Source organism: Lissotriton vulgaris, chromosome 7 (genome assembly GCF_964263255.1).
Source record: "Lissotriton vulgaris chromosome 7, aLisVul1.2, whole genome shotgun sequence".
NCBI lineage: Eukaryota > Metazoa > Chordata > Amphibia > Caudata > Salamandridae > Lissotriton > Lissotriton vulgaris.
This window is the reverse complement of record NC_141695.1, coordinates 363,041,716-363,054,123: the sequence shown is the minus strand read 5'-3', so window position 1 is coordinate 363,054,123 and position 12,408 is coordinate 363,041,716. Positions and strand designations below refer to the sequence as shown.

General features: G+C 45.9%; 1 protein-coding gene across 7 annotated transcripts in view; it reads right to left on the bottom strand.

Annotated features, from left to right (window-relative positions):
- The window catches only part of LOC147701648 (leukocyte immunoglobulin-like receptor subfamily A member 6), a 602,586-nt gene that overhangs the window by 29,759 nt on the left and 560,419 nt on the right, over nucleotides 1-12,408 (bottom strand). For 2 of the 7 annotated variants that reach the window (XM_086930274.1, XM_086930276.1), the window contains one exon: nucleotides 375-445. The exons of the other annotated variants lie outside the window; for them this stretch is intronic. In XM_086930274.1, the coding sequence (XP_086786400.1) occupies nucleotides 396-445 (50 nt within the window). In that variant the 3' untranslated portion in view covers nucleotides 375-395. The remainder of the gene's footprint in view (nucleotides 1-374; nucleotides 446-12,408) is intronic. 7 annotated transcript variants of the gene reach the window in all.

Genomic DNA, 12,408 nt, shown 5'->3' with positions numbered 1-12,408 from the left:
ACCCTGTTTGGTTACATAAATTTTACCAGGAATAATACGACTTCCCAATTCAATGGTAGCCAGAAAATAACCCAACAATTTGATAGGTTTATTTCCATAACCCAAAGGCAATATGTCACTTTTTAAGAGCTTTACGTTTTTGCCAACATTTTGGTGCAATAATGCTTCATCAATCATGGTAATTTGCGAGCATGAATCAAATTTGAACTCAATTAATGCATTATCAACTTTCACCAAATGGGATGGGTGTTCTAAATGGCTTCCATTAACTTGAAAAGTAACCGTCTTCACATGAGGTTGAGACCATTTTCTATTAACATTCTCTCTCTTGTTGATTTTAGTTCTACAACATTTTGAGAAATGTCCCCTCTTACCACAATTATTGCAAATAGACTTCAAGGCAGGACAAATTGGAGAGTTGGCAAGATGACCAAAATTTCCACATCTAAAACAGGAAAATTTGTTGTTAATATTTGTGACATTAGAATTATAACTATTTGACGTAGAGTCACTTTTATCTACAGTTTCTTTGTCTTCTTTTTTTGCTCAACAACTTACTTCCTCAACCTTTAATTCACTTTTATTTTCTGAAAAAGATGCCTTTTCCTTTTCTCCTTTCAATTCGTCCACACATTTAGTCATGTGTTCAACTTGTTTTGCAATAACTAAAACTTCTTCCAGCTGAGGTTCGTCCTTTAGCCAAAGTTCTTTCCAGATACTGTCATGTGCACATTTTAAAACAAACTGGTCTCTTATTCTTTCTTCCAACGTATGACCAAATTTACATGAAGAGGCCAACTTTCTTAACGCAGAAACGTATTCTTCCACCGATTTATCTTTCTTTTGACCTCTCAAACCAAAATGATATCTTTCCATAATTGTACTCAATCTGGGAAGATAATGTCTGTCCAATTGTTCTATTGCTATTTCATACTCATTTAAATTCCTTTGCTCAGACGCACTAAGTTCCGGTAGATGTTCTAATACATCTTGACCTTCACCTCCTAAGCAATGAAGTAATAATGAATGTTTTCTTTCAGCACTTAAATTTGTTCCGCACACTCTTGCGTAGTTAGCAAATATTTTCTTCCATTTTTGCCATTTTACATTAGGCTCTCCTGGACTTGTTAAAAAGAAAGCTGGTTGAGTTACATTCTGCATATTGTTTTTTTTAAATTTACAGAATTATTATTATTTTTTTTTAAAAGAATTTACTTGAAAATATCTCTATTTTCCTTGTAGATTTATTATCCACTACACATTTATTAAACCCTTTTTTAAAAATTTTTTTTAGAATACAATTGTCTTTAAAAGTTTATAATTCTTTTCTTGAGCTGTATTTGCACTGTGAAAAGGAAATTCAAAGAAGCACTGCGCTGATAATATGCCTATTCTAGTTGCCATGGAGATTTGAACGTAGCGCATCTTCGACACGCAGACGCCGATTTTACTAAAGAATCTCCAACGTTCCTTTTCGAAGACAGCTTGCAGTGGAACGCACACGCACACGTACAGGACAACGTCACTGAAACGCAGAGCGATCAAGATGCATTCTCCCGATTTCTCTCTTTAAATTCATTTTTCCCTTTCCATTTGACCTCCCGCCACACTTCTCACCGCTTTTATATGAAAATGCAACAGCCGCTGGGAAGACCACGCTTCCGTTCAAACCGATCAGCCGCTGGAGGAGTGATGAAACAGCATGGGAGCAGGCTTTGTGTTGAGGTAGGAAGGGCTCTCTTTCGATCGTCACCAAATAAATGTGGTGTTTACCACATAAATAAATAATGACAATATGTTAAAGTTAAACGAGGTATCATGTAATAAACCTCATCCACAAACAGCTCAATCTCAACTGCCAGGAATACCGGCTTAACATTCTTACATCAGAATAATGCAGAGACCTAATTCTATATTCTAAAAGGAACAAAGATATGGAAAGCTAAGAGATACACATAGCTGGGCATTACACTGTGCTGGGGTTATTGACAAAGTGACTAAGATTTTTTTCAATGGGGAAAGGCAAGGGGGTGTCTGGACCCATAAGTAAAGAGTCAGCGAATACGGTGAGCACTAGGGATGCTTTCCTGCAGTGCGCTGTTGGAGTGTTGGACAAGGAGTTTGACTTGGCTACCAAAAGACTATCTCATTCCCCTATCTACCAGCCACCACTGGTCTCTTCTGCTGCCCAACCAGTAGGTGCCCAATAACAGCTGCACTCCCCCCCCCCCTCCAAGCAGATTTGGCAGACAGGTCACAATGCCAGTCTGGGGGTATTGTTCCCCTCTCACCAAATGTCGACATTCAGGTCAGTGTTCAGTCACCTGCTCTAGCTCTGGGGCCTGGCGTGACTACTGGCATTGGGGGCAGGTGCAGGAGGAGCCGAGAGGAAATGCCCCTCAGTGGCGGGTCCTTGTAAATGCTGAAAGAACATTGTTCCACAGTCAACCGCAGCGGTACATTCAGCAGCGATTAATGCGGAGGCTATTATGTTAGAAACGCTCAAAGCAGCCTTGCTGTCAGCACTTGATACCAAATTAGACCCTATCCTACTTCGACTTTCTTCGCTGGAAAATACTTTGCCACATTGACCGCATCTTTCCTAAGAGACCATGCCCCCTGAGTCAAAAGCCCCCCTCTCCCACAGTCTATGACTTTGTCCATGATCAATATCCCCAGCACTAGCGGCAGTGGCATGGGGGTGGAGGTAGAGCAGTGTCTACCACAAAGCAGCCTGGTCACTCATGTGGCAACTGCATCATTACCTGACAAAACGGCACCACCAATAAACAGGGTTGATCCACAGGCCTGAACAGACAATTACGGGAAGGAGGGGAACTTTGAACCCTACTTCTTCTCAGTGTCGCCAACCAGTGGGTTTCAAAGCGGGTGGTTTGTCTAGAGCTGATTGTGGGGGGGGAAGGGGCAGGAAGGGAGGGAGGGAAGGCACACTTTCTGGGGCATTATATAACCATTCTCCGAGTCCATGCTCTGTTCACCTCCCACCCGAGTCCACGCCGCTAGTTGTGGTGCTAGCTAATGTTCCATGCCTTGATCCCGGGACTAAGGAAGACTTTTTTCAACTGAATAATAAGGTGGTGCATTGGCTCAACTCCAACATCGCCACAGGGCCTAGAGTGGTAAATCAAATACTCATGGTGTGTAGAGCATAGTGGGTGGGAAGTGCTAAGAGAAAGTGGCCAGCAGATTGTGTTATCATTAATTTTAACAACCCTGTTGTTGTAAACCGAATTTTAAGTGCAGTTGTGGAAACCAATTATAGGTGTCGGAACTCAGCAGTCTTGGCTCTCCCGATGGGATACTTTTATAGACCCAGTTATTACCAATCAGTGCCCCAACGGTAGTGGCTTACAGACGTTGACCAGGGGGGTCAAACTATGGGCCTATATAGGTTTACTCCCCTAAGTTCACTAGTCCCAGAATGGCTATCCCTTGTTAAGAGTTTTAACGTGATATGCCTCCAGGAAACCTGGGCTATAGAAAACAAATATCACTTGGATGGCTAGAAAACCTTTTTTGTGCCAGCGATTATATCTAGGGTAGGAAGAGATATAGGGGGGCTTGTCACCTTTGTCTTGCTGGCAATCCTTGGCATCTATGTTACTCCATTAATCAATCAATCATTCAATCACTGCATTTGTAAAGCGCGCTACTCACCCGGGAGGGTCTCAAGGCACTGGGGAAGAGGGGTAAGTTACTGCTCGAACAGCCAGGTCTTGAGCTTCTTCCTGAAGGAGAGATGGTCTTGGGTACGCCGAAGGTGGGTGGGGAGGGAGTTCCAAGTCTTGGCTGCCAGGTAGGAGAAGGATCTTCCTCCGGCGGTGGCTCTGCGGATGCGTGGTACAGTGGCGAGGGCGTGGCAGGTCGATCGTAGCTGGCGGGTGGGCGTGTAGAAGGTCATGCGCTCGTTGAGGTACTTGGGACCCAGGTCGTGGAGAGCCTTGTGTGCGTGGGTGAGGAGTCTGAACGTGATTCTCTTGCTGACGGGGAGCCAGTGCAGGTCTCTCAGGTGTCCGGTGATATGGCTGTGCCGGGGGATGTCCAGGATGAGTCGTGCGGAGGCGTTCTGGATGCGTTGAAGTCTTTTTTGAAGTTTGGCTGTGGTTCCGGCGTAGAGGGTGTTCCCGTAGTCCAGTCGGCTGGTGACAAGTGCCTGGGTGACGGTCTTCCTGGTTTCAGTGGGGATCCATCAGAAGATCTTGCGGAGCATGCGCAGGGTGTTGAAGCACGAAGATGAGACGGCGTTGACTTGTCTGGTCATCGACAGGGAGGAGTCCAGGATGAAGCCCAAGTTGCGTGCGTGGTCTGTTGGTTTGGGAGCGGTGCCCAGGGCTGGGGGACACCAGGAGTCGTCCCAGGCGGAGGGTGATGATCCCAGGATGAGGACTTCCATCTTGTCTGAGTTCAGCTTAAGGCGGCTGTTCCTCATCCAGTCGGCGACGTCTTTCATCCCTTCGTGTAGGTTGGCTCTGGCGGTGGTTGGGTCGTTGGTGAGGGAGAGGATCAGCTGGGTGTCGTCGGCGTAGGAGATGATGTTGAGGTTGTGTTGGCGTGCGATGGCTGCGAGGGGGCTCATGTAGACGTTGAAGAGGGTTGGACTGAGTGAAGATCCTTGTGGTACGCCGCAGATGACTTCGGTGGCCTCGGATCTGAACGGGGGGAGGCGGACTCTCTGGGTTCTTCCGGCGAGGAACAAGATGATCCATTCCAGTGCTTTCTCACGGATTCCGATGTAGCTGAGGCGCTTCACTAGGGTGCGGTGGCAGACAGTGTCGAACGCCGCAGAGAGGTCCAGGAGGATGATGGCAGCTGTTTCCCCGTTGTCGATCAGGGTTCCGATGTCGTCGGTGGCTGTGATAAGGGCGGTCTCGGTGCTGTGGTTGGCCCGAAATCTGGACTGCGAGGGGTCGAGAGATCTGTTCGTCTCCAGGAAGGCGGCAAGCTGTCTGGTGATGGTCTTCTCGATGACTTTGGCCGGAAAAGGAAGGAGCGAGATGGGACGGTAGTTCTTGAGGTCGGTGGGGTCCGCCGTTGGTTTTTTCAGGAGGGCGGTCAGTTTGGCGTGCTTCCAGCTCTCCGGGAAGGTGGCGGTGTGGAAGGAGGAGTTGATGATGTCTCGGAGATGGGGTGCGATGATGGCGTCGGCTTTGTTGAAGACGTGGTGTGGGCAGGGGTCGGTTGGTGATCTGGAGTGGATGGAGTTCATCGTGCTGGTGGTGTCTTCCGAGCTGATCGGGGTCCAGTTGCAGAGGGTGGTGGTGGCGGGCGTTGGTTCGGTGGTAGGGTGCGTGGTCTGTGCGTCGAAGCTGTTGTGTATGTCGGCTATCTTGCGGTGGAAGAATGAGGCGAGTGAGTTGCAGAGGTCTTGCGAGGGAGTGATGTCGTTGTTTCCGGCGCTGGGGTTGGAAAACTCTTTGACGATGCTGAAGAGTTCCTTGCTGTTGTGGGCGTTGTTTTCCAGTCGTTCTTTGAGTGCCGTCTTCTTGGTGGCGCAGATCAGCTGATGGTGTTTGCGGGTGGCGTGCTTGAGGGCGGTCCTGTTGTCTGTGGTGTGGTCGAGTCGCCAGGCTTTCTCGAGGGTGCGGCAGTTCTTCTTGGATTCCTTGAGTTCGTCGGTGAACCAGGGGGTTTTCTTGCCTCCGGGTCTGCTGGGTGGGTTTTTAAGTGGTGCAAGGTCATCGGCGCAGGTGGTCAGCCACTTGGTGAGGTTGCTGGCTGCTTCGCTGGGGTCCGTTGTGCTGGTGGGAGTGTTCTGGCTGAGGGAGGCGGTGAGCTGCTCGGCGGTGATCTTGCTCCAGCTCCGGTGAGGAGCCTGTTGCAGGTGGTGGTGGGTCGTAGTTCTTCTGAAGCTGAAGTGGACGCAGCTGTGGTCTGTCCAGTGGAGTCCGGTGGCGTGGCTGAAGGAGATGTGCTTGCTGGATGAGAAGACGGGGTCAAGCGTGTGGCCGGCGTAGTGGTTGGGGGTGTTCACCAGTTGCTTGAGTCCGAGGTTGGCGAGGTTGTCCAGCAGGGCGGTGGTGTTTCTGTCATTGTTGTTCTCCAGGTGGAAGTTGAGGTCCCATAGGAGGATGTAGTCGGCGGACGGAAGGGCGTGCGGGCTGATGAAGTCTGCGATGTCTTCGCTGAATTGTGTGCGTGGTCCCGGGGCTCTGTAGATGAGGGTGGTCTTGGGGTCGGTGTGTACCTGGAAGTGCAGGTGTTCGGCGGCGGTGAAGGATTTGTCGGAGTTAGTCGAGATGCGGATGGTGTTCTTGTGTACGATGGCGATGCCTCCTCCCGTCTTGTTGACACGGTCCTTCCGGGTGATCTTGTATCCGTCCGGGATGGCGATGGCGATGTCGGGCGCTGAGGAGGCATTCATCCAGGTTTTGGTGAGGAAGGCGACGTCCGGTGCTGTTGCATCGAGCAGGTCCCAGAGTTCCACGGCGTGCCTGTGGACGGAGCGGGTGTTGAGCAGGACGTATTTCAGGTGGTTGCTGCTGGTGCTCGACTTGGCGGGGGTGGAGCAGGTCCGGTGGCTGGTGAATCGGCAGGCTTGGCAGGCGAAGGGTCCGTGGGTGCGTCTCGGGGTGGCTCGATAGCAGGCGGGGTTCCGGCCGGCATTGAGTGCTTTGAGATTACATGTCTCCCCCAATTTACAGGTGATGTGATGCTGTTAAAAAGTGGACAAAGCAAGCTTCTGTTATTAAATTTTTAGAATGCAGGAGTTGCACACATGGAGGAAGGCAATATTGCGCAGCTGGGGTCTGTTCTTTAGGATAATAATTTGAAAGTCTCGAATTACCATCACATTTTTTTAACAGGGTATTTTAATATTCATATGTGTGGGGATATGAGGCAAGAAGGAGTGGAAGCTATGGGCTGTGCACGACCAGCTGGCTTGCATATGGAACACACACCCCAGGGTAATGATCTTAATTCTATCTGGAATGAATTTGATTTAAGATCTGTCATGAACAAACTGCCCCAGGGAAAACTGATATTACTCCTACTTTTATTGCAAGAGGGTGCGAGTCCTTTATTAATTTTGCCTTTGTATCTACCCCATTTTTTTCTCTGATCACTGATTTTTGGTCCAGGCGAGTGTACACAGCAACCATAATCCTGTTTGTGTTTTAACAGGTTGGTCACCAGCACACAGTAATACCAAGGGGGAGGAGAGGGTTTGGGACCCCCTATAAAAGTGAGAGAAGCAGGAAAAAGCATAAAGTAGGGGCCTATAGTACCACAGCTATTTCATGAGTCCCTCCAAACTCACAGAGAATTTGCCATCTGTAATGATGGTGATGCAAGCGCTTCCAACATTATGGATGCATTTGGGAAAATGTCTACTGCTATTGGGAAGTTACTACAGGCCCCAGGTGGGGCACGCAAGCAGCTAGGCCCAAGATGGTTCGATTCAGCATGTTCCCATGCTTCAAGGACTCTGAAGAAGGCTCTGGGTGTAGGCCGAGGGATCAAGTGGCAGTTAAAGGCCTACGAAGAGCACATAAGGATGCTTTAGCTACTTGTAAGTCTGCCCTGAAGGAGAAGGCCTGGTCTGACTTAGTCGAGTATAACACATTGCTCAATAGCGTAAGGTTTTGGGGCATCATTAATAGCCCCTTTCTATCTGGAGATAATGATACCCATTTGGATGTCCATATTACAGAGGATGACTGGGTACACCACTTTGAGGGCATGTTTCAGTTGGACATCCCACTAACACCGAGGAGGGAAGGGAGGAAGGAATGGCTGACCTTGTTTTTACAACGCAGGAGGTCAGAGCTGGTATTCTTGGACTGTCTAAAAAAAAGGCCTCGCGCCTGACGGGATCCCGGCTGATCTCTACATCACCCATGTAGACACCTGAACACCGGTTCTCACATCTGTTAATAATGCTGTAGTCCAGGTCGGACGCCCATTTTCTTGGGCCCTGTCGATCATAATCCCGATTTTTAAAAACGGAGACCGGGAAAGTACTCTTTGCTATAGGCCCATTTCTCTACTGGACTCAGTGGTAAAGGTGGTGGGTCGCATTGTTCTGGGTAGACTTGTATCTTGGCTTGATGAAAATAACTTTTTAAGTGACACTCAATATGGCTCCTGCCCAAGCCGTTCCACAGTGGATTCATGTTTAAATCTGTACATGGTTCTGACTAAGTATACTAAGGCACGTACCGGGACCATACACCTAGCCATCATGGACCTATCCCAAGCGTTCGATTGTGTCAACAGATCTAAGCTATAGCCGCTGATGTATACCATTTGCATTGATAATAACATTATCCTATTTCTCAAGGACCTTCATCAAGACTCAAGGATGGCTGTCCGATATACAAAAGATATGAAAGTGACCCGGAAAATAAACATTAAGAGAGGGGTGCGCCAGGGTACTATACTAGCACCCTTCCTTTTTAACTTATATGTTAATTCTTTAGAGAAGGCCCTTTTTGCCACAAAAGCCAATTTTCCCCAGGGAGGCAAGCATAGTCTGCCGGTCCTACTATACGCGATGAAACGGCAAGGACAGCCAGAGGCCTACAACTTTTATTGAACTCTTTTACTCTCTTCATGGAGGACCTGGACCTGACAGTTAGTCATTCAAAATTGTTTATCATGCAGGTGGGACCTCTTACAGCGAAGCAGTTTACCTTTAAGCTAGAATCATCACCAATACCCAAGACTAATGTCTTCTCCTATTTGGGGGTATTGTTTGATGACTCCTTGAGCTGGTCCCCCTTGCTTACTTGGAAGAAAGGGGTCCTAGTGAAATCTGCTGCATCTGTTTTTAACTTTGCCACCAGAGTGGAAGGTAATACAATAGAGGCCCTCTTGAAGATTTACCAAGCAAAATGCTTTTCAAAGGCCAGTTACGGGTACAAGATCTGGGGCTATATTGAGGTCAGGACCCTGACAATCGCTGAAAATTCTTTCCTGCAGCGGGCCCTTTCTGTGCCGCAAAGTACTTCTTTGTACGTTGTGCATGAAGAACTTGGGATGCCCTTCCTCTCATATGAATTGGCTTTTCCTCCCCTGGCATTGTGGCTCAGGATTTGGGCCAAGCAGGCAAATGCACTCAGTAAACACATCCTAAAGGACTGTCTTTCGCTTGAGCACCTTCGCGCATCTGATGGCTACTGTACATAACAGTAGGTCTATTGAGGCTAGGCAGAGCAGAACTATTCACTAATTCTGAGAGTATATGTAAGAGTGAGTATGCATGGGTCAAAGAGTTTTTTTTAAGAAGGAGCCATTGCGAAAGAGAGGAAACAGAGCTGCGTAAGCTCAGCGTACGCAGGCACATTATGTTAAAAACTGTGACAACCACCGAACCATATCTTTTAGGGCTCAAAATTATTTATGATTGATTTTTATTGACAAGGTTTTGGGTCGACCTTTTCCACTATCTCTTGGTTCAACAGCGTGGCTCCCACAGAGGTCAGTATCTCATGCCCTGTGGCTGTGACAGAGAGTCTCCTCAGGACATGATGCACGGTTTAACGTTCTGCAGTTTTTATGATCTTTCTAGAAATAATTTCTTATTCCTTTCCTCCGTTTCCCAGAAGGCCCATCCTAGCTCTCCGGTGACAGTTGATTCTTTTTCCTTTTTTGTTTGGTCGGATCTCTGCAAATTGACAATGGATAGATGTTGGATATTACTGCAATTGCAATTTTTTTCATACAGAACAAGAAGCAAAAGCAGGTATCGGTAGGTGGCAGATGGCAAATGGGGGCTTTGGAAAGCCTGAACTTATCGCGTTCTTTTTTTGCTATAAATAACAATGTTTAAATGGCTTGTTTGTGTTGGGTGTGGGGTCGGCTCGGGAGTGGCCATGGGTGCACTGTCTCCAGGAAGCTGCCAATATTGCGGCAGTTGTTGAACGGGGATGATTCCTCCTTCAAGATGCAGGGAGGGTGCTGGGTTGGTCAAGCGCAAAGGGGGTAGGGTAGGGTGTTTTGAGGTCCAGAGGGGTGGAAAAAAGTCAACAAGGGGGTGTATAGGAAATTCAGAGGTAAATCTGTAAAAAGAGTATATGAAAAAGGTATGTGTCAGAGAATAGAAGGTTATTTAACAGTGGGTAGTGTTAAAATGGAAGAGAAATATTTTTGGCATGGATCGAATTAAGAGGCAGATGTATCAAGATTCCATTTTGCGAATCCTAAATAGCAATTTTTAAGGAATCGCTATTTAGAATTCGCAAAATGGAATGTATGAAAAAAATCACTATTTTTTTGCGATTCCTTAATCTTCCTTATAAGGAATAATTTCCATGCATTCCTATGGGCCAGCAGGCCCATAGGAATGATTGTGAAGTAATTCTCGAAATTGCGAATTCGCAATTTGCTAATCGCAATTTGAGAATTATTTCAAGGGTGCAGGGGTGTCTCAAAGACACCCTGCTGCACCCCTGAAATGTACATGTGTGTGCATATGGCGCACATACATGCCCTTTGGGCATGTGTGTGCGTCACATGCCACCATCAAAAATGCTAAATTGTGCATTTTTTAAAGACTTCGCAAATTACCATCAATTACTACTTGGTGATAATTTGCGAAAATCGCAATTCAAAAATGCTACATACATAGCATTTAAGGAATCGCAAAATTGCGATTCCTTAAATGCTATGGCAAAATAAGGAATCGCAAATTTTTGCTATTTCTCATTTTGCGAATTTTTGATGCATGCCAAAACATGCAAAAAGACCTTTTGCGATTCGCAAAGGCCGAAATTTTGCGAATGTCGGCCTTTGCGGTTTGCAAAAGGCTTAATACATCTGCCCCTAAGAGTCTTGTCTCGAATGTTGTAGGGCATAATAGTAGAATCAAGCGTCAACTTGTCTGTGAAGAGTTGACAATGTATAAATCACAATTAGCTTTGCTAACAGAGACGCATCTTTCATATAAAGATTGCAATCTTCTTAAACAGCTGGGGTACGAAATTATAGTTTGTACTATACAAGGGGCATCAACAAGAGGAAAGGCTTTATTAAAGCACAAACATTTTTTTGGGACGATATATAAAACATTGGCTGATCGGAGAGGCAGGTGGGTAACTGCACAGATGGGAATTAGGGGTAACAAATATGTTTTCTGTTCACTGTATGGCCCCAATATTGAAGATTTTATGGTTATTGATGTGTTGAATATGGAAATAGTAAATTGGGAGGGGGAGTGGTTAGTAATGGGGGACTTTAATTGTGTTATGAATTACAGTATAGACACTACTAGACCAAGTACTACCTATAGAATGCTGAAGGTTCGTGCAGTGATTGTAGAACTGGGACGGCTTCAATCAATTAGAGACGAATGAAGATAATTGAAACCAACTGCCCCAGGGTACACATATTATTCAGCCCCACATAGGTTGTATTCTAGAATAGATATGGCATGGGTGTCGGACCATATTATGATGTCATCAGATATAGAAGTGTGCCCACAAGTTACTTCAGATCACAATCCTATATTATTATTATTTAGCTTAGAATCTGAAGGAAAGACACTTAGATCTTTTTCTTTCCCTAGATACTTGTTTGGTGATAGTGACTATTTGGATAATATTAGGAAACAGCTAGATCTATTTCTTAAGGAAAACATGGGCACAGCTTCATTGATTACAGTCTGGGATACTATGAAGGCAGTGGTAATAGGTATTACCCAGCAATTTGTTTGGCAACAGAATAAAAACCATGATATATTAAGGAAGGATGCTACTCAAACAATACGTAAAGCTGAAGAGCTCCACTAGGAGGCGGGTCTTTTTTGTACCGGTAATCAAGAACAGCTGCTCCTTTCTTTAATGGATGCTAGATTAGTATTAAGGAAGACATTTAGGGAAAGAATTGCGGCTAGATACCATCAATTTCGTTCCATGCAATATGAATATGGAAAACAAATAGGCAAGGTTTTGGCTTATAAAGTTGCAGAGGATAGAGATAAAACTCAAATAAGAAACATAAAGGGTGCTAATGGTATTATGTATTCGCATTCACAGAAATTTTGGAACAGTTTTCCATGTTTTATAAGGCGTTATATTCTCCAACTATGGGTCCTGAAGAGGAGGATATTCAAGGGTATCTTCAGGGTAGAACTTTCCAAACAGTGAGTAAAAAGGTATCTGCTCTGTTAGAGAATGATATTACAGGGGAAGAAATAGATCTGGCAATATCTTCTCTTGCCTCTGGAAAGGAGGCTGGGGAAGATTCTATACCCATTAAATTTCATAAATTCTTTAGGGATATCTTGACTCCATTACTTAGGCTAATCATGCAAAGTATAGGCACTACTGGAAAGATACCAGAATCCTAGAATATGACACAGATTGTCTTTTTTTTTGTTTTTTAAAGGCAACCTCCCGATGAATGTGGCTCTTATCAGCCAATTTCGATCATGAATGCGGATGCTAA